At 42.8% G+C, this 22,000-nt stretch overlaps 1 protein-coding gene across 1 annotated transcript in view; it reads left to right on the top strand.

Moving 5' to 3' along the window:
* ATF6 (activating transcription factor 6) overlaps positions 1 to 22,000 on the top strand; it is a 180,196-nt gene that overhangs the window by 9,889 nt on the left and 148,307 nt on the right. Inside the window, exons 3-6 of the mRNA XM_041003267.1 lie at positions 4,243 to 4,319; positions 6,552 to 6,639; positions 9,114 to 9,220; positions 20,929 to 21,058. Coding sequence (XP_040859201.1) covers positions 4,243 to 4,319; positions 6,552 to 6,639; positions 9,114 to 9,220; positions 20,929 to 21,058 — 402 coding nt within the window. The remainder of the gene's footprint in view (positions 1 to 4,242; positions 4,320 to 6,551; positions 6,640 to 9,113; positions 9,221 to 20,928; positions 21,059 to 22,000) is intronic.

The raw sequence follows: 22,000 nt of genomic DNA, 5'->3' as shown, positions 1-22,000 counted from the left end.
ATTCAGGGTTATTACAAATAGGTGTTAATTTGGTTCAGTCATTTTAGCAATGGGTTGTTCATTGATTTAGTCTTCTGTTGTCATTTTATTGGGGTGTTCTTCATATTTGCCTCTGCTTTGTCAAGAGAACATCTTCAAGTATCCTTTGTAGGGCAGGTTTGAAAGAGGCAAGAGGCATATTCTTTTAATTTTTCTTTTTTTGTGCAAGAATTTCGTTTTCAAAGCAAAGGAAAGTTTTGCTAAGAACATTATCGTGGGCCAACAATTTTTTGCTTTTAGAATCTGGAATATGTCACTCCATTCTCTCCCGACCTGTAGAGTTTCCTGTGAGAGGTCTTTGGTAAGTTTAATTGTGATACCTTTATACGTCAATTGATTTTTTTTTTTCCCCACAAGCGCATTTAAGGATTTTTTCCTTATGTTCGATTGAAGAGAACTTGATTATCATGTGTCTTGGTGAAGATGGCTTTTGGTCAACTCTGCTGGGAGTTCTTTGGTCAGCCCCTCCTGGATGTTGTTTCCCAATTCTTTCTCCAGATTAGGGAAATTTTCCCTTATTATTTCATTAAATACATTTGTAAATCCAGTTTCTCTTTTTGCACCTTCTGGTTCTCCCATAAATCTTGTATTTTGCCTTTTGATAGCGTCTTTCAATTCTTGAATAATTGTTTTGGCTTGACCCAGTTCTGCTTCCAACTTTTTGGTTTGTTTCCCCCTGGTGACAAGAAATATTTTCCAATTCTGAAATTCTTTCTTCTGCCTCCTTCATTCTTTTTTGAAGAGTTTCCACTGTACTTTTAATTTGCTCCACTATATTCTTCATTTCTGATATATCAGCTTTCATTTGATTCATTTCCATGGTGACATATTCCTTAAATTCCTTGAATGCCTGTTTAAGTGTTTCTCGTTGTTGATAAGAAGCTTTATAAAAAGTGTTTTGAATTCTGTATCTCCCATTTTCTTGATGTATTCCTCTGTTAACGCTGAGGTTGACAAAGGCTTTTGCTCCTTTTCAGGGGAGTCTTCAATAATATTCATTGTGCCTCTGTCTCTTCTTTTGCTCTTTGGTCATTGCACTTCTAGTTATCAGATCCTTCTCCTTGGGGCAGGTTTCCAAGCTGTGTCACTCACAGGTCTGTAGTTCAATTTTACTTATTATGGTTGGTACACAGTTCTTTGTTTGCAGTCACTTGTGCCACTCCCTCCAGCGAGTTTCAGATGTAGGTTCTTATATTAGACTTGCATCATGGTCTGTGTAGCTCAGTTCCTGGTTCAACACTCCACCTCTTCAAGTTTCTTCTTCTTTTTAAAAAGATTTATTTATTTTATTTGAATGTCAGATTTACTGAGAGAAGGAGACACAGGGAGGAAGTTCTTCCATCTGCTTGTTCACTCCTCAAGTGGACCTTTGGAGTTGAGCTGATTGGAAGCCAGCAGCAAGGAGCTTCTGTGTCTCCCCTGTGGGTACAGGGTTTCAAGTACTTGGGCTGTCCTCTCCTGCTTTCTCAGGCCTCAAGCAGAGAGCTGGAAAGGAAGTAGGTCAGCCAGGCTACAAACTGTTTCCCCTCATTCCATGTTTTCCAGTCCTTTCTTAGAGGATGAGAAATCTGACTAATTTGTTTGATATATTTAATCATTTGATGGATCAACGTGGTTGTTCACTGTAATCATTCTCCTAACGACTCTGAGTGGCTACTACTCTATCTGCCACTGAGTTCCTCCTCCCACTGTTCCTGTCCTGTCAGGACTGGACCTTGCTGCCACCTCTAACTGGACAACCTGTTGTCCAAACAGCCCGTTTCCTTAGATTCTAGGTACATTGCTGCAGATAACTATGCCCAAAACTTAGATCTCGCTCACTGCTGTTTTCCTTGCAGGCTGACATCTCTGTGTTGGATTGGAAAGGAAATGACATGAGAGGGGAGGGGAGGGAAGGAGAGGGAAGTGGAGACAGGAAGAGAAGAAAATGTGAGAAAAGAGGTAGGAAGCCACATTTGGTGGTTTCGTATTTGGAAGACAGAGCTGATAAAATTTGCTGGTGAATTGAAAAGGGAGAGTGAGGAAGAGACATAAACAATGATTCCAGGAGTTTTGGGCCCCAGCAGTTGGGAGAATTGATCATTAACCGAGATGAGGACTTAGCAATAGGAGTTTTACTGGGGGGTGATGAAGAGCCCAGTTTGGGATGTGTCCTGTTTGTGATGTCAGCACTCACCATTCTGAGTATATCATGTTCATCTTGACGCGTGGGCTAGAGATGTATATTTAGGAAGCCTTGGCATTTAGATGCTATTTAAAGCTGTATACTCAGCTGAGATTGCAAAGGGAATTGAGCAGATAGAAAAGTTTATACTGAGCGCAGGAACAGTGTCATCATGTTAAGGAGATGGAGGAGGAACCATCAAAATGGAGTCAGGAGGCAGGAGGAAAACCAGGTGAGAGTAATATTTTGGAAGCCAAATGAAGAAATGCTGCAGTCAATATAAAAGAATCAACTGTTTCCAATGCTCCTGATGGATAAATAAGAGGAGGGCTGCGGATTTATCTTTGGTGACATTAATAATTGGTGTGCGGCTGAAGAGGGGCTCTTGACTGGAGCAGGTTCCAGAAAGTACAAGAACAAAGAACTGAGAGCCACAGAGACCTCTCAAGGTGTTGCAGCCAGCAGATACGGGCCACAGTCACAGTCATTGATTGGATTATACTTCAGCTCTGCAGCTGAGTTTAAGGTAGTGCTTCCTGAGAACTGTATGAATAATCTTTCATTATTAATACATAAGCAGTTTTTGGCTGTGTGGTGGCAGTGTAGTTCCTAAACTTGCACATGAGGAAGTCACCAGAGCAGTTTCAGTGGTGTGATGAAAAAGTGTACCAAGGAGGAACTAGATTGTGGAAAACTCTTCAAAGTGCTTGATATTCTGAAAAAGTGTTAGAGAAAATCAAAACTAAAGATGGCGCGTTAGTCAGCCTTGATGGATCTTGTCAGCACCTTTTTTTGTTGTTTTGTTTTAAGATTTATTTTTTAAAAGGAAGATTTATTTGTTTATTTGAAAGGCAGAATTTTACACAGAGAAGAGAGGCAGAGCTTTTATCGCTGGTTCACTCCCCAAATGGCTGCAAAGACCAGGGCTGAACCATTCCTAAGCCAGGAGCTTCTTCTGGGTCTCCCGAGTAGGTGCAGCAGCCCAAGCACTTGAGCCATCTCCACTGCTTTCCCAGGCGCATTTGCAGGGAGCTGGATCAGAAGCAGAGCAGCAAGGACTTGAACCAGTGTGCTTGGAGATACCGGTGTCGCTGACAGCTTTACCTACTATGCCACAGCACTGGCCTCTCACCTTAACCTTTTTCTACCAAAACGTTTTCAGTTTTGTTTCATAAGAAGTATTGTATCCGGGCCCGGCGCGGTGGCGCAAGTGGTTAAGGTCCTCGCCTAACACTCCCGGGATCCCATATGGGCGCCGGTTCTAATCCCGGCAGCCCCGCTTCCCTTCCAGCTCCCTGCCTGTGGCCTGGGAAAGCAGTCGAGGACGGCCCAAAGCTTTGGGACCCTGCACCCGCGTGGGAGACCCGGAAGAGGCTCCTGGCTTCGGATCGGCATAGTATCGACCCGTTGCGCTCACTTGGGGAGTGAATCATCGGACGGAAGATCTTCCTCTCTGTCTCTCCTCTCTGTATATCCGCCTTTCCAATCAAAAAATAATAAAAATAAATCTTTAAAAAAAAAAAAAGAAGTATTGTATCCATGGTTTTTCTTTATAATGAAACCCTCTTAAGAAATTGGAATACAGCTGAATTTGCTGAAATGAGTTTAATGGTTCAGGTGAGTGAGCCCTTTACTGTCTAGATGAAAATTGGCTGTACCCTTCAAGGCATGGATGGCCAGCACAGTGTCTGTAGTGCTCTCCTGTTGCCATTGCTGATCAACCACGTGTTTCTTCATGCTGAGCCCAGAGGTCTTATCACAATTTTTGTTAGTTATGTTCCAGAACGTTAGTATCGCTGCTTCTAGCATGACATGTGATATAAAACCTTTTTAAATCCCTAGTAGATTTTGTTCACAACACAAAATTTATGTGGAAATTGACGTTAGAAATCAGCTGAATTGCTTGTCATTCACGTTGCTGCAGTTCTTCAATAATATTAATGGCTAATGAGAAGTCGTAATAGGACCTGCATAGGAATACAGAGCTGCCTGTCTTTGTCATTGAATTGACCATGTGTATTCTTTTATTTTGTCCAAAGACTCTGCCCTGTTTGCTGAACTTGGTTATCTCACCGACACTGATGAGCTGCAATTGGATGCAGCCAGTGAAACTTACGTAAGTAACTGCTCGTGCAGAGATACTGAATGGTATTTCATTTCTGCTCTAACTCTTGCAAGAAGGTTTTAGGACAACAGGTTTAAGCAAGCAATGTGAATTTAAATAACTTAAATCTGAAAGTAAGTAGCCATTTTGTAGCCAATAAACAAATGAAGGGCAATAGACATTGCCTTGATATTTGGGGAGAGTTGGATCCTTTTTTAAAATATATGTTTCTTTTATTTATTTGAAAGGCACAATCATAAAGAAAAAGATGAAAAGAGATCCTCTGTCGTTTGGCTCATTCCCCAAATGATTGCAATGGCTGGTCTTGGGCCAGTCTAAAATTAAATGTCAGCAAGAGCAGGTGGCAGGGGCCCAGGTAGTTGGGCTGCTCTCTCCAGGGCGTCAGCAGGGAGCTGGAACAGAAGCGGGCCATCTGGGACCCGAAGCAACAACCTGATATGGGATATTGGGGTCTCCGATGGTGGTTTAACCTGTTGTGTGCAATAATGCCAGCCAGAAAACTTGAATTGTAAGTTCACTTTTGGTCTTAGGGAGTGAATGGAATTGGAAAAGTCACTTGTCTGTCTACTTTCTGGAATTTATTGCTGCTTTGCTATCTAAGGGAACTGATGTGATGTGAAGGGGAGTATGCATGGGCCTAGTTGAGTAGAACTTAAATTTCTTTCTTGAAACTGTGGATTCTTACTATAGGAAGCTCCGAAAATCATGTAATCCTTGCTTTTTGCCTTTAGTTGGTTGAAGATGTATGTAAAAGCTATTATTGTGACACCTTGACTCCTCAAAATTATTTTGGATTTTTTTCCCCCTTAATTGGTACAGATGAAGTTGTTTGTCATGCAGAATTATTACTTTGTCTAATTTTTGATAGATGAGGCACTATATTCCTAGGGAAATAATTCAAGAGAACATAGCAATTTATTGATAAAGTTGAGTATTAACAATTTTAAGCTGTTACTCATTTAAATATAAAACATATAATGCTAGGGGCCAGATTTTGTGGTATAGGAATATCTCATATTGCAGACCTGGAGTCAAGTCCCACCTCTACTTGCCATCTGTCTTTCTACCAGTGCCCTTGGGAGGAAGCAGATGATAGCCCAGTGTTGGGTTTCTGCCACTGTGTGGGAGGTATGGCTAGAACTCCTGGTTCCTGGCTCTGTCCAGGCCAGGCTCTGGCTGCTGAAGGCATTTGAGGAACAGACTGGTAGATAGAAAATGTCTCTCCTCCTGTTTTCCTTCTCTGTTTCTATGCATCCCAAATTTACAAAATCAGGTTAAACTAAAACCAAAGCCAAACCTAGAACCCTACACCGTAAAATATATACAATTATTGCTTATTGCCTTTCAGACATTTGCCAAACAATGCTTTAGCAGTTGGACTGTAAATCAGTGGAAGTGACTAAAGCACATGACGCATTAAAAAAAAAAAAACAGCACATAATTTAGTGGTTCTATTTAGCTGCATGAGATGGTTCAGCTTTAGATTATGACTTGTTGATTAGATAGGCTTTTCTGTTGGCTGGCTGACTAAGCCCTGAAGTCATGTGGAAGTTCATGTTTTATGCATATAGTGTAATGTGCTTATCCAGACAATCCAGAAGATGCTTGTGTTTAAGCAAATTCATGCCTAAATTAGGAAAAAAAAAAAGAATAGTAGAGCTCTTCTGAGAGGTTTGTTGACCCCAGTTTGAGAAAATTATTTTTATCTTCTAGGATTAGGAAATTTTAAAAGAGAAAAAAGAAGAAAATTAGCTTGTGGTAGTTATTCACTTTATGATTCCTATGAATTTTTTTTTTGTGTGTGTATGTGTATATTTCCATTTTTTTCATTATACCCAGAAGTGACATTGTGGACAGCTAATTGCTTTGACCCATCTTTGGCTTATTTTCCTTAGTGAAAATGGGAAACAATTTTTTGCTGCATCTTCCTATGACAAACAGGACATCTTTTGTTTCCCATGATAGTATGTTCCCAGAGAAAAGAATGAAGCCAAAGAATCTTCTAGATACTGAATACTTTACCTCCTTCCTAGTCATCACTGTGTTTCAAATAACTGAGTTGATTAATTTCCAGGCACTCCAATGTGTTCTTGTATTCTTGAGATGAGCCACTTGACTTGAATTGAAATGAATTAACAGTATTGAATAAAAGAAGTTGTATTATTTATGGTAAAGTGTACAGATTTTGTTCTTTTAATATTATTTTGCTAATTTAAAACACAGGAAAGCAATTTTGATCATCTTGATTTTGATTTGGACTTAATGCCTTGGGAGTCAGATGTTTGGAACACCAACAGCCAACTCTGTACAGGTAATTACATATTTCTTTTGAAAAATCTTTAAACAAATTCATTTTATTTTGTAGTTTGGTAAGATTCAATATTATATGGGTTATACTATTCAGGGTGGGCTTAAAGTAGTACAGGTACAGCAAAGAACAAATAACTTTGTGACCGAAATAGTTATAAAGAACTTCGTAATTATGCTTTAGTAGTATGATGAAAAAGTAAGGTGAGAAACAGGTATTTTGATTTTGAATTGTGAATAATACCTTGGTAAGAGATTAAACTATCTGAAAATCAAATAGGGCTTAGGGAACCCAAAGGAAAAGACTGAGTGTTAGCCCCTAAAACTTGGTAAAGGGGTCTTGTGTATTTGATGACTGTGCTTCTGAAGGGGTACTGCCTGGCTGATGCTGGTCACTTTCTCAGGGGGTTGCTGAGGTGGGAGTTGGGAGTGAGGAAGAAGGTACCTGGAGCATTTTGCCACTGCGGTGGTAAAGCTGATAGGATAATGAAGACATCTTTTAGTTACCTTCTGGCATCCTTCTAGTGTCTCCCACTGACAGGACATAAAAGAATGGCAGCTGAGAAATATATTAATAATTTGCATCCCAGACTGTAAAGAGGGACTTGCAACTGAGAGATGGATAACTGTACATTTCACTGTCTATACACTCCTACCTATGGTCGCACTTTTTTTTTTTTTAAAGATTTATTTATTTGTATTTGAAAAGAGGAGTCACAGAGAGAGGAGGAGGGACAACTAGCTAATTAAGAGATCTTCCATCTGTTGGGTCATTGCCCAAACCGCCACAGTGGCTGGGGCTGGGCCAGTTGAAAGACAGGATCCTGGAGCTTCTTCTGGATTGCTCACATGGGTGGACAACCCCTAGGACTTGGGCCATCCTCCACTGCTTTCCCAGGCCATTAACAAAGAAGTTGGATTGGCAGTGGAGCATGTGGAGCTCCAACTAGAACCCATATCTTATTCTGGCACTGCAAGTAGGAGCTGGTCGCCCTTGCACTTATTCTCCTTCAGTTTATGTGTGTATGTATTTTGCTCTATGTCCGTCTTCCCTGATAAAGTATGGGATACCCAGGATCCGTGTTCTCAATGCTACCTGTGTCATCAGCTACCCTATATCTTTGTGATTTAAAGTAGCAACCATTTTATTAGGTTCCTGGAATCTATGGGTCAGGAATTGAACTGAATGTCCAATGGTTTATCTCTGTTTCGTACTGTACTCTGGAGTAATACATGGCATTTGTGGGCTAGAATCGCCTTGTGGTTTTCTCCACTCACGTGTCTGGTACCTGGACTTGGTTGACTTAACACTAGAACTGTTGACTGGGGAGCCTGCACAGGACTGTCCCTGCAGTGTGGCTTCCTCATAGCACAGTCAGACTTCAGATGCTCCTGGGGTGAGTGTTCCAGCACACAAGATGGAGCTGATGTTTCCAGCTTTAGCATTCTCCTAGTGTTATTTCCATATTCTGTGGGTCAAAGGAGACAGAAGCTCACCTAAATTTAAGGAGAGGAAATTAACTCTACTGCTTTGTGGAAACAGTCAAGATCTCATTACTAAAGATCATGAACAATGACAGATATTTTATGGTTAACTTTGGAGCATATAGTCTGTCACCCCTGTTCTATTTTGAGTATAAACATTTCTGGGCCCAGCACAGTAACCTAGTGGTTAAAGTCCTCACCTTGCACGCACTGGGATCACATATAGGCACCGGTTCTAATCCTGGCAGCCCTGTTTCCCATCCAGCTCCCTGCTTGTGGCCTGGGAAAGCAGTTGAGGATGGCCCAAAGCCTTGGGACCCTGACCCACCGTGTGGGAGACCTAAAAGAGGCTCTGGGCTCCTGGCTTCAGATTGGCTAAGTTCTGGCCATTGCAGCTGCTTGGGGACTGAATCAACAGACAAAGTCTTCCTCTCTGTCTCTCCTCCTCCTCTCTCTCTATATATGAGTTTCTAATAAAAATAAAATAAATCTTTAGAAAAAAAAAGAAGAAACACTGGCCCATAGTAAACCAATAGTTCAAAAGCTATGAGCACCTTTGGGAGTTTTCATTTTATTGTCAAAAGTGATTTTCAAAATAATTCTTCCTTATTGCTTGTAATTTTTGAACACTGATTTGTGTGAGCGTGTGAAATTTTGCCCATGGTGTCATGTTTTCTATGCGCAAGGGTCTGTGTGATTGGATGGTCTCTGTTGCTGCTATTGAGCCAATAGTTTCTGCTCAAAGACAGCAGTTGGTAGTTTCTCTTTCTTTGTGGAGAATTGTGTATATTTGTATTCACACACGTATAATTTGCGCAGATTGAAGCCACTAGACACATTGTTTTCCTGCATTTTTGCTTAATGGTACATGTTGGTGACCTTAGCATCCACACATTTGATTGATTTTTAAGAGTGGATTTTACTTTCTTTTCCATTTATTGTTTTCGGGGTTCTTATTGTCCATGGGAAAAATCTTTACTCCATATTTTTCAGTTAAGGATATTAAAACAGAAGCCCAGCCATTTTCTCCAGCCTCCTCAAATTCTTCAGGTTCATCTCCTCGGTCAGTGGACTCTTACTCTTCAACCCAGCATGTTCCTGTAAGTAGCCCATCTTTTACACTGATTTTGATTAAAATGTTGTCTGTCACACGTGAACCTGGGTGGCGTAGTTAATAATGAATAAGTGCTACTCTTAGCATTTTTCTCAATTAATCTAGAGAAAATAGGTTCAGGGAAAGACCTTGTCAAAGCTAGCACTTGGTCAGCGTTTTTGTATTTGCCCTCTTTCCCCTATGTTTGTGCCTCTACAATTTCATTGTTTGATTTTTGCTAGCATCTTTTGTTGTTGTTTTCTTTTTTCTCCAGTCTTCCCGTCTCCTCCCTATTAGAATATATGTTCTTCAGGGATGAAAGATGATAAGTTTTTGTGATTCCTTAGCCATAAGACATAGAATCATTTCCTTAGCTGAGGAATGCTAAGCACTCACTACCTTTTGAATAGGATAAGATTTTTACAAAAGTCTGGTAATTGTTTTTTTTAAATTGATTTATTTTGAAATGTTTGTTACATAGGTGAGAGTCACTGCAGACCCATGCAGGTCTCTGGGTGGGATGGGAAGGGGAAAGTGGGTGAGGGCAAAGAGCCTGTCTCCTCTGGCTGTGGGGGTTGGGAAGGAGGAGGGGATGTTGCGCCACTGCTTACTGCCAGATCACTTCAGCGTGAGGGACAGAGATGGTCCCGTGGTTTCATCCCAGGGATCCTGGAGGGGAGAAGAATGTCCTGAGGGTGTTACTTGAATCATCTCAATTGTTGTGAGATGGTGTTGGCTTTGTAGTACCAGCTATGAGGTACCCACCTCCCCATACCTGTCAGCTGCCTTGTGTTTGAGTATGGCTATAGCGTTAGATTCTTCGTGGCAAATTTGACCTGTAGTATTATTCAACCTGTTCTTTCAGTTTTTTTTTTTGGTGGGGTACTCGAGGTCCTCTGTTGAATCAGAGAAGCTGGCTGTCCTGTCTTTTGTGTGCACCCCAGTATGATGTTCTTTCCTTATACAGAGTCAGCAACTGGGATGCGCAGTCCTGTACCATGTGTTTTGAGGCCAGATCAGGTGTTCATGTAGTGTTCCCTGATGTGGGGAATCGAGTGAAATGGGCCTGTTGGGCTGATTCCTAAGAGCCCCTACTGGGTAGGTCCCCAAATCTGGCTCACATGCACCTGTGGGCTCTGTGGCCTGGTCAGGAGAACCCCAGACTCACCCCCAAGACCCAGCATTTCTTGTTCCAGCAGGTGCTGTGGCATAGATGAGGAGACCCTGGAGACCCCCCAAGATCCCTTTCCATGCCTGCCCCCTGACCTGGTCTCGTGTTTTCCAGTAGGTGCTGTGGCTTAGCCCAGTCTTGCCCAGCCTGTCCATAGCTGCAGCTCATACATGCCTGTCAGTGCTGCAGCCTAGTCCAAGCTGGCCTGCCCCTAGACCTGGCTATTGTGTGCACTGGTGGGTGCTGTGGCTTGGCCTAACCCAATTCCAGATTCAGCTCTTACTTACACCAATGGGTGCTGTAGCCTTTTTGGGAAGACCCCTGAAGATCTCTACCAACCCTACCTCCTAACTCAACTCCCATGTTCACCAGTAGATATTGCATCCTAGCCTGGTCAGCTCCCACCAAACCCTGGCTAACATGAATCAGTGGTTGCTGTGGCTTAGTCAGGGTGATCTTTCAGAAACGCAACAAGGCTTGTACCCAGATCCAGCACCTGCCAGTGGGTACTGTAGCCCATCCCATACCAGCCATTCCCCTGCCTTGGTTCCTGTGTGAACCAGTGGGGGTGCTGTAACCTGGCCCAGCCTGCCTCAAACTCAGCTCTTGCACATCACAGTGGGTGATGTGGCCTGGCCCAGCCCTAACCAAACCCAACATCTTGTAGTGGTGGTTGCTGCAGCCTAGCCAGCGAGACCCTTGATGCCCCTTTCAGGTCTGCCCTCCCCCGCGGGTTGGCTCTCATATTTGCCCACAGTTGCAGCAGCCTAGCCTGGCCTGGCCTGCCTGAGCTCTGGCTTTTGTGTGCTCCAACATGTCCTTTGTCATATCATAGGTGTCTCCAAAGATCCTCTACCAGGCTTGTTCCCAGCCCTGATTCTCATGGTTCCTGGTGGGTGCTGTGGCCCAGCATAGTTTGGCCCACCCCCAGCCCTGACACTTGCTAGAGGGTACTGTGGCCTAGTTGGGGTAACCTCAAAGAATCCAAGTCATGCTCTTTCCAAAACATGACTGTTGTGATGGCTGTGGGTGCTATAATCTACTCTGGCCCAGTGCGCTTACAGCTTCAGCTCCTGTGTGTATACGGATGCTTTGGTCTGACCTGATGAGGCCCTTATGGTCATCCCTACCTCAGCTCCCTCAATTACCTGTGGTTGCAGTGGCTCAGTTCATAGATGCCCCCAGAAGTCATTTTATGTGCATCAAGTCCTCAGTGGCCCCAGCCCCCAGCAATGCATGTCCCCCTGCCACACACACTCTTGTGGCAGCAGTGGCTGTGGGGTGTTCACGGAAGGTGGGTACCCATGGGTGGCACAGTGGGTATTCTGCCCCTTCTCTATATATCTTTTAAAAATAGAAAAACAGAATGGGCAGCTATGCTGGCACACTGATATAGTTAATGCAGAGTTACATTAACCAGGCCCAGAATGCCTGCCAGCTTTTGGCTGCTTTTCTCCCAGCAGTGTAATACTTGCCTAGGTACAAGGCAGCCCAAGCTGTGGCCTGCGGCTGGGGAAGTCTGGTAACTCTTTCGAAATAGTTGTACTCTTCATCCAGACAAATGTTCGAAGGTCAGGAAGAGATAGTGCTGGATTTAGGTACTTTTTGCATTGGGAAAAGAAAATATTAGAGATTCCAAGTAATATTTTAGTATATTATAGCTGCTGTAAATTGAAGTATGGTAACTTCTTTTCAGCAAGCTGGATATCAACCAATTACTAAATTCTGGTATTTATGTTCATTTATAAGTTCTAGGATTTATCTTGTCTACTCCTGTCAAACCACTATTATCTCACCTTAATTTATTAAATAGATTTTTTAAAAAATTTATTTATTTTTTTTTTGCAAAGTCAGATATACAGAGAGGAGGAGAGATAGATAAGAAGATCTTTGATTAACTCCCCAAGCGGCCGCAATGGCTGGAGCTGAGCCAAATGAAGCCAGGAGCTGGATGGAGCCTCTTATAGGTTTCCCAGACAGTTTAGGGTCCCAAGGCTTTGGGCCGTCCTCGACTGCTTTCCCAGGCCACAAGCAGGGAGTTGGTTGGGAAGCGGAGCCACCGGGGTTAGAGCTGGCACCCAAATGGGATCCTGGTGAAGATTTTAGTTGCTAGGCTACTGCGCTGGACCCAGTAAATAGATTTTTAATGAGTATTTTCTGCCTCTGAGTTACCCAAACTATTTTTCCTAATATTTATTTGTTTATCTGAAAAGTAGAGCGAGCGAGAGAGAGAGAATTAGAGAAAGAGAGAAACAAAGACAGCTTCTATACTGTGGTTCATTCCTGTGATGACCGCAGTGGCCAGGCCTGGGCCAGGACTAAGCCAGGAGCCAGCAATTCCATTCTGGTCTCCCACATGCTTGGCAGGGTCCAAGAGCCTGGGTCGTCTTTTGCTGCCTTCCCAGGCACATTAGCAGGGAACTGGATTTGAAGTAGAAGAGCTAGTAGAATTCAAACTGGTGTCCTGATGTGGGATGCCTGCCAGTGTCTCAAGCAGTGTCTTAACCCCTGGGGCCACAGTAGAGGCTCCTCCCAATCTTTCTTAGCAGAGAAACCTTAAAAGGGAAAATTTTCAAAATCACTGAATTGATGTGTCAGTCTGCTTAAATCCTTTAGTAACTTTACGACTCGAGCAAGGATGAAACTCCAGTTGCAGTGAACCAAGTCCTCTGTGGTCTGAGCCTGTTTCCTCTGCATTCCGATCTTTCCCTTTGCCTCCCGCCTTCATGCTCGACTTAGCTTGAGCCTTCGAAGGCTCCTGTGCATTTCACTCGGTCGGAACCTGTGCTGACGCTGTTCTGAACACGGCACGGAGCAAGAGCAGTGAGGTTTCTGCTCTTACTGCCTTCGGCTTTTGTACATCGTCTTCTACCACGCATAGCCCAGGTTTTTGTTGTTGTTGTTTTTCTTCTCTTGGAAAACTCATTCTTCTAGCTCTGGTTCAAGAATTACTTCTCTTGTGAAACTTTTCTCTTGTTGACACTATTGGAAATATCTGTGGTTTCACAATTTTATTTCTTTATTTATTTGAGAGCAGAGAGACAGACAGAAAGGGGGCAGGGGAGAGGGAGGAGAAGCTCAAAATGGCCTGTGTTGGACCAGGGCCAGAACCAGTAGCCAGGACTGATTCCATGTCTCCCATGTGGGGGCAGGCACCTAACTGAGGCATCCCTCTGCTTCCCAAGATGCACACTGGTGGGAACTGGAGTCAGCAGCAGCAGCTGGGAACTGGACCCAGATACCGCCATATAAAACTTGGGCAGCTTAACAGCCAGGCTAAATGCCCATGGCTTGATTTAAGTTTTAAAAATATAGTTTGCTTTTGAAGTTAAAAATAAGTAATAAGGGAGCTGGCACTGCAGCCTAGCACGTTGAGTTGCAACCTGCAGTGCCCTTATCCCATGTGAGTGTGGATGTGAGTCTCAGCTGCTCCTCTTCCGGTCCAGCTTCCTGCTGATGCTCCTGGGATGGCTCAGGTCCTTGGGCCCCTTTATTCATGTGGGCGACCCAGAGGAAGTTCCTGGCTCCTGGCTTTGGCTTGACCCAGCCCTAGCTGTCGAGGCTAGTGAGTAAGGCTAATGGGGCTACTGGAGAGTGAATCAGTAGATGGGAAATCTCTCTTTCTGTAAATCTGCTTTCAAATAAATAAAAATAAATTTTTAAAAAGTAAATAGTAAGGTATTCAGGAAATCCCAGTTTCTATTCCTCATCCTTTCCTTTCTTAATTACATAAAACATAGCCTGCTGTGTCCCCTGTGCTGCATCTCTTTTTTAAGCTTAGTGAGAGAGTTTAATTTCAGGATCTATAATTCCACTCATTCCTTCTTATGCTTTCATAAAAGGATCATCTTTATATGACTATCTTCCTACTGAAAAACATCAGTATGTTTTTCAAAGTCAAATGCTGTGGTAAATAATCTGTTTTTAAAAATTATTTTATACTGTTTACAAGATATATTGGAATGTGTTCTAAGAAGTAGCATTGCTGGGGCCAGGGTAAGTATGTGGGCATTCCAAAGTTTGTGGAGAAAATGGAATTCAAAAGAGACACATTCATTTTGACACAAACCATTTTGAAATTTATACACAGCTTTTTCATAAAACACATGAAAGATTGACTTTTTGAAGATCCCTTGTATGCATGTGTCTTAGTATTTCGTGTGAAATTGAACTTATATTGCAATTCCATTTTACTGCAAACTTTTGGAAGTACCACATTTGTAGTTTTGCAAGGTGTTACCTAATGGCCTTCTATAGCAGTTGCACAATTTGACATTCTCACTAGCCTGTATGAAAGCCTGCTTTCCAATCAGCATGCCACAGTGCATTTAACTTGGTACTTATTTCACTCTTAGTTGAATATCTGCACAAATAAGGGTTAAGTGCATTTATCTTTTAGAATCAACTATCAGTTTGTATCTTTTTTTTTTTTTGTATTAAACTGCTTTGGTCTTTCTCCTTTTTTTATGCATTGGGATTATTAGCACTTTGTGTTCTTTGTGTTCTAAACTGCATTTTCATCTCCTCCCAGTTGGTCATTTGTCCTCTAGCTTTATTTCTGATGTTTATTTCCCGTAGGTATTACTTGTTTTCTGTAACCGAATTAATGAATTTTCACTGTTTCTTTTTTCTGGCACTCAGAGTTGTGAAAGAATTCGCTTATTTTTATTCTTATTTTTGTAAATATTTTTGTTTAGAACAGTATCAAATTTATGAAAATGTTGCAAGTACATTACAAAGAATTTGTTTTACCCTGATCTGGCTAAGAGTTAGTTTATGCCCTCTCCCTCTTAAATACTTCAGTGTCTTTTTCCTATAAGCAAGGACAATTCTTTATATACCACAAGGAGGTGTTCAGTACAAAGCACAGCAGACTTAATACATGATTGGCATCTAATCTTCAGTTCCAGTGTGAAGTGCACCCGATGTGCTGGAGCTGTCCCTCAGATCAGCCGAAGGTCCCGGGTGGGAGTCATTCACTGTATTTGATTGTCTTGTCTCTTCCATCTTCAGTTCTCCGTTGTTCTCTGACTTTCCTGACCTTGGCATTCTTGGATTAGAGGCTGGCTGTTTTGTAGACTGTTCCCATGCTGGGGTTTTCTGATGTGTTTTCAGGGTTAGATTCAGTTTTGTCTTCTAGCAGGGATGTCGTAGAGTGATGTAATCACCCATGTCACTCGCTGAGGTGACAGGATTTCAGCTTGTCCTGTTACTCATTCTGACCACTTGATACATGGCGTCTGCCAGGCTATTCTACAATGAAGTTGCTGTTTCTTCCTTTGCCATAGAATAAGCATGTGAGGAGGTACTTTCTTTTAGTAAATAAATTTATTCTATTTTTGATGATGTTTACATAGTTGAGATCTATGTTTGCCCATGTAGACCACTGATTAGGGCGGGAAGGGACAAGGAATGGGGGAGAGTGGACGAGACCATTGCTTCTAATTTTTTTTCCTTCCTGTATCTGGAGGGAGGGTGGGCAGAAGGGGACAGGGCTGCTCCTAGCAGCCTAACTGTATCAGTACCCCAGGATGTGGATGGCCACTTGATGTCATCCTACGGTCCCTGATTGGAACATGTCTGAGGGTATTGCTCAAGTGGTTTCGATAGTTCAGAGATATTGTTGATTTTGTTGCTCCAGGGTTGAGGAAATCCTTCCAAGGTCCGTTGGCAGACATGCTCTGCCTTAGTCTCCCCTCACCCAGGTATTTGCTGTCAGAGCTTGGGCAGGAGAGTTGTCCCATTTGTTCTGCCCTCCATCCTCTGCCTTGATGCTAGATATCCTTGGCAGACCTTAATGAACTGTCATGTCTCCCATGTGCACCTGAGCATGCCGTCCTCAGCACAGGCTGCAGCAACCAAGGAGGCTCAGTTCTGACACTTGGACTAGTTCAAAATTACTAGTCAAACAATTGTATGGTTCAAACCAAAGGTCCTGTGATTTTCTTTTTTTTTTTTTTTTTTTTAGATTTATTTTTATTATTTTTTATTGGAAAGGCGGATATACAGAGAGGAAGATCTTCCGTCCGATGATTCACTCCCCAAGTGAGCGCAACGGGTCGATACTATGCCGATCCGAAGCCAGGAGCCTCTTCCGGGTCTCCCACGCGGGTGCAGGGTCCCAAAGCCTTGGGCCGTCCTCGACTGCTTTCCCAGGCCACAGGCAGGGAGCTGGAAGGGAAGCGGGGCTGCCGGGATTAGAACCGGCGCCCATATGGGATCCCGGGCGTGCAAGGCGAGGACTTAACCACTTGCGCCACCGCGCCGGGCCCGGTCCTGTGATTTTCTTTGGATTAGAGTTGTGAAACCAGCTTTAGCTGGGGATTGATTCCACAAAGAAACCTCATCTGAGGTTACATCAGACCTGACTACTGTGTGTGCCGGCTAGTATGGGTATCTAAGTTTGTCATCCATATCAGCTTATATTGCAGTTGCCCAGTCAGTACTGTCCCCCCCACCCCCATCTCATATGCAAATCAACAGATGCTGCAGTCCAGACCAACACTGCCCACCATACACTTGGCTCTCATGCACACCAGTGGGAACTACAGCCTAGTCAGAGTGACCCCCCTGCCCCCTAATAACCTCCACCAGACCTGCCCCCAGCCCCGGTTCTTATACATGTCTGTATGTACAGCAGACTGGTCTGGTTTGTCCTGAATTCCATTTGGCTGTTGTACACATCCTTGGGTGCTGCAGCATGGATCAGCCCGACCAACCCCACTATTCAGCCCACATTTTTGTTGGCAGCTACCACTGCCTGTCCAGCCAGGCCCACCCCCATTTCCCTACTAAGTCCCCTCCCAACCCTGGATCTTGCACTTTCCAGGTGGTATTGTTGTCTAGCCTGATAGGACTTGCCCCCAGTCCTGAAGCTTGCCAGCTGATGTTGCAGCAAAGCCCAACCAACCTGCACTTACTCACTTACTCTGATTCATGCATACACCAGTATATACAGTCATTGAGCCCAGCCTGGCTCTCCCCTTAAACCAGCTGCCATGCAGACCAGTGGGTTTTGTTGCCTTCTAGCCTGTTCTGCTCCTAGTCCCAGCTCTCGTGCTCACCAGCAGGAACAGTGGCCCAACAGGGGAGCCCCTGCTGTCTCCCTACCGGGCTTGAGTTCTCTCCCCCGACTGTTATGTGTGTTGGTGGGAGCTGTGGCTCAGTCTGGCATGGTCCATCTCATTTAAACATTTGCCAATAGGTGCTGTAGCCTGGCTGTGCCTGAACTGCTCTCATTTCCAGCTCATGCTGGCTGGTGCTGCAGCCTAGCCCAGCCTAGTCCACCTTTAGTCCCAGTCCTAATGTGAATTGGCTGGTGTTGTGCCCCAACCCAGCGTATCCCACATCCTGTCCCGGTTCTCATATCTGCCAGTGGGTACTATGAACTAACTGGTTCAGCCCAGCCGGTCCCCAGACTTTACTCATGTATGCTGGTAAATACTATAACCTGGCCTGGTCTGGGCTGCTCCCAGCCTTGGTTCTTATGCTCACCAGCAGGGACTGCATCCTGACAGAGGAGTTGAGGGGGTGCTTTCAAACTATGTAAAAATAACCTATTCTTTCTCAAACTTTATGTTTATTCACTTGTTAATATCAGTGTAGACTCACTGTTTTCTGCCCCACTCAGTAGGTCATAATCCATTACTGTTATTACTTATTCTGGTTCTCTTCTGTCCTGGGTTTGGCCAGTGGGACTCCCTACACACTAGTTCCTGTGTCTTTGAACAGGTTGCCACTGGGCCCTAACATCCTACATTAGGCTGTCCTGTGGGCTCATGCCCTTGTCACCCTGCTCTGACTCCTCATGCCAGGATGTACCCCTGGTAAATATCATCCCCAGCTATCCCTTTGAACTCTCACCAGCCTACCTCTCTGAGTTGATGGTAGTTTTATTCTGTTCCATCTAGTTGTGTACATTTTTGTTCATTTTTCTGTTGAACAGTTTTGGCCCTTATTCTCCTCCAATCTCCTAGGTATTTTATTATGTATTGAGGATATTAGTCCTTAGTGATGGGAAAAAGTGATTCAGGAAAGAATACTTTCTAAGTGACTTAATACATTTATCATGAGGTTTTATTTTAATATTAAGATTTCTGATACATTTGATATTACCTGATGTATAATTTGAAAGATAGAATTTATGTTCTTTCTTTTAAAAATATTTATTCAATATTTAATATTTAACAGGGATCTGGATGGGAAGTGGAGCAGCTGGGACTGGTCCCAGGCACATACGGGATGGCAGGCTCAACTTGCCACACCACACCTTCCCCAGCTCATATACATTTTGTAGAAAATCACTATGTATTTTGAAATTATTATTGGTAATGTGAATGAAATATTTACTTTCTAAATTATATTTTCTGACTGTTAATACATTTTCATACTCACAGTTCTTTCAGTTGACTCTCAGGAGTCTTGATGAGAGGTCTGGAATTGGATCCTGAGACAGAGCTCCAATCCAGGCACTCTGTGATACGGGATGCAGGTGCCTTAAGTGGCAAACACCAAATGCTCATCCCTGTTTATTCCTTCCACTTTATTTTCTAGTATGATCATGTTGGCTAGACTTCCAGGAAAGGCAGGTATCTGCTTCTTTTATTGACTTTAATGGTGATGTTTTTAATGTCTCACAACTGGCATGTCTTTGGCTATATAATTATACATATCTTTTTTTTTTAAATATAGAGGAAGTATTCTTCTGTTCCTTGTTTTCTGGAGTTGTTATCAGAAGTATTTGAATTTTATTAAATTTATCAGTTTTAAAACTCAAAGATCATGGAGCTATTAGTCTTTTTTTATGTCATTGTCTTGTATTCTTTGGTTTCTTACAGATACATACATATTATATCGAACACTTGATAAGGTTCACATCGCTCAGCTGTATGCGTAGTAGTTGTTAGGGAAGAATGAATAAAGTGGTCCTTGCTCTCACCAGTAGGACCAAGAGTGTCTTTTTCTTCGTTGTCTATAGCTCATTTAAATTTTTTTCTTTATGATGAATAAAAGGTTGAAATTTGTCTTTGGCTACCATTTGTATTACCTTTTCGGTGAGGTAACTGTTGTTTTTGGCTGTTTTTGGCAGATGTTTTCTTCCAGTATATGTTTTAATCTTGCTCATGACTGTTTTTCTTTGTTAAATGTTTTCGTTGTTGTTCAGATTTGCTTTTCCTCATTTATGGCTTCTGGATGGAAGAGACCCTACTTCACTCCGAAAGCCAACATACACATTCTTAAATTGTGTTTTAATAATCTTGTAGATTATTTTGAAGCTAATGTGAAGTGAAGGTTATGTCTATTCTATTATCATATATACAATCTTTTTCCATCTGAAGATAAGTTAATTTTAGCCTGTTAAGTTTTTTCATTCTAGCAAAATGAGACAGATCCAAAATCTACTGACTATGGAAGAGTTTTTGAGAATATTGTCAGTTATTTCTTTGTACTCATCCATTAAATGCCGCTCCTCACTTAGGTGTTTGTCTTGTTTGCTTATTTGAGAGAGAAAGCAGAAAGAAAGAAAAAGCTCCTGTGTGCTGGTTCAATTCCCACTCGCCTACGCTGCCCAGAGATGGACCAGGGTTGAAGCTGGGAGCCCAGAATGTTCTCCAGGTCTCCCAGCTGGGTCCCAGAGGCCCAACTACTTGAGCCATCATTGCTGTCTCCCACTCTCTGTATTAGCAGGAATCCAGAGCCAGTAGCTGGAGCTGGGAATTAAATCCTGATTCCTCAATGTGGGACATGGAAGACTGAATTAGTCTCTTTTTAAAAAAATTTATGTATTTATTTTTATTTATTTGAAAGGCAGATCTTTCTGTCTTTTCATCCATCCATCCATTCATCCATCTTCCATTTACTGGTTCACTCTTTAGATGCCTGCAATAGCTGGGGCAATGCCAAAATGGAGCCATGGACTGGAAATTCTGTCTACAGAGAGGCAGGAACCTAAGTACTTGACTCATGATATCCTGCCTCCTGGAGTGTGCATTATTAGGAAGCAGGGAAGAGCTCTACCCCTTGCATTCAGATTTAGGGTTTGGGCATCCCAGGTGGTGGCTTAACTCACTGCATCACAATACCCACCATTAACAGTTATCTTAACTACTAGGCTATATGCATATTGTCCATGTTTGTTTTTCTTTTAGAACTTTTGAGACAGTGTTGATAAATAGAAAAAGAGTAAGCTTATTTTGATTTTGAGATGCTTTTAAGATTGAGTCAAAGAGATTATTGGGGACAGATGTTGACATGCTACATGTTAACTGTAGCTGTGTAGTGATGCGTGTTTGGGAACCAAACAAGCTATAAAGGCTGTGGGAGGAAATGTTGAGAATGTGGAAGCAGATCAATGACTATTATCTTTAGTAGAAGATATTATGTTCCAAATTTTGGTATTATTTGTAATCATTTAGCATTTGGTATATATAGTTTCTCATGCAACTGTATGGCACTTTGCCTTAAAGTATTTTTCTGTTTTTATATGTGTCTGTCTTCTCTTTCTAAGCAATTTCTGCAATCATTTGTACTGTATTTTGTTACAGGAGGAGTTGGATTTGTCTTCTAGTTCCCAGATGTCTCCACTGTCCTTGTATGGGGAAAGCGGTCACAGTCCCTCCTCAGCAGAGCCACTGAGGGAAGATAAGCCTGTCATTGGTCTTACTACTAAAACTGGTATTACTGCATCTCATAACTTACATTATTTTTATTTGAGACTGATCTTGGAGTTCCATTTCTTTTTTTAAAGATTTATTTATTTTATTGGAAAGGTAGATATACAGAGAGGAGGAGAGACAGAGAGGAAGATCTTCCATCTGATGATTCACTCCCCAAGTGAGCTCAAAGGCCGATGCTATGCCGATCTGAAGCCAGGATCCAGGAACTTCTTCCGGGTATCCCACACGGGTGCAGGGTCCCAAAGCTTTGGGCCATCTTCGACTGCTTTCCCAGGCCTCAGGCAGGGAGCTGGATGGGAAGTAGAGCTGCCGGGATTAGAACTGGCGCCCATATGGGATCCCGGAGCGTGTTCAAGGCGAGGACTTTAGCCGCTAGGCCATGCCGCCAGGCCTGGAGTTCCATTTCTTAAAAGAAAATGCTGGATTAAGTTTATATTTATTAGGCTAGCTTGTTGTTTTTTAAGTTAGTAGACCTATTTGTGTGTGTGTGTGTGTGTGTGTGTGTGTGTGTGTGTGTGTTATGGGTGAACACTGTGAAGAAGAAAGGGAAGGGAAATAATTTTCTTTGGTTGTTGTTTTTATGGGTAGAAGATTTTTTTAAAGAAAAGTTTTATTTGGGCCTACCACAATGGGTTAGTAGCTAAATCCTTCCCTTGCATGCGTCCCAGCTGCCCCACTTCCCATCCGGCTCCCTGCTTGTGGTCTAGGAAAGCAGTCAAGGATGGCCCAAAGCCTTGAGACCCTGCGCCCACATGGGTGACATGGACGAAGCTCCTGGCTCCAGGCTTTGGATTGGTCAGCTCTAGCTGTTGTGGCTGCTTAGAGTGTGAATCAACAGACACAAGATCTCTGTCTCTCCTTTCTGTAAATCTGGCTTTCTAATAAAAATAAATAAATCTAAAAAAAAAAAAAAGGAAATATTTACTTATTTGAAAGGCAG

This window comes from Ochotona curzoniae, unplaced genomic scaffold (genome assembly GCF_017591425.1).
Source record: "Ochotona curzoniae isolate NIBS_2020 unplaced genomic scaffold, NIBS_Ocur_1.0 scaffold_2683, whole genome shotgun sequence".
NCBI lineage: Eukaryota > Metazoa > Chordata > Mammalia > Lagomorpha > Ochotonidae > Ochotona > Ochotona curzoniae.
The sequence above is the reverse complement of the archived record's forward strand: the minus strand, read 5'-3'. Positions and strand labels throughout refer to the sequence as shown.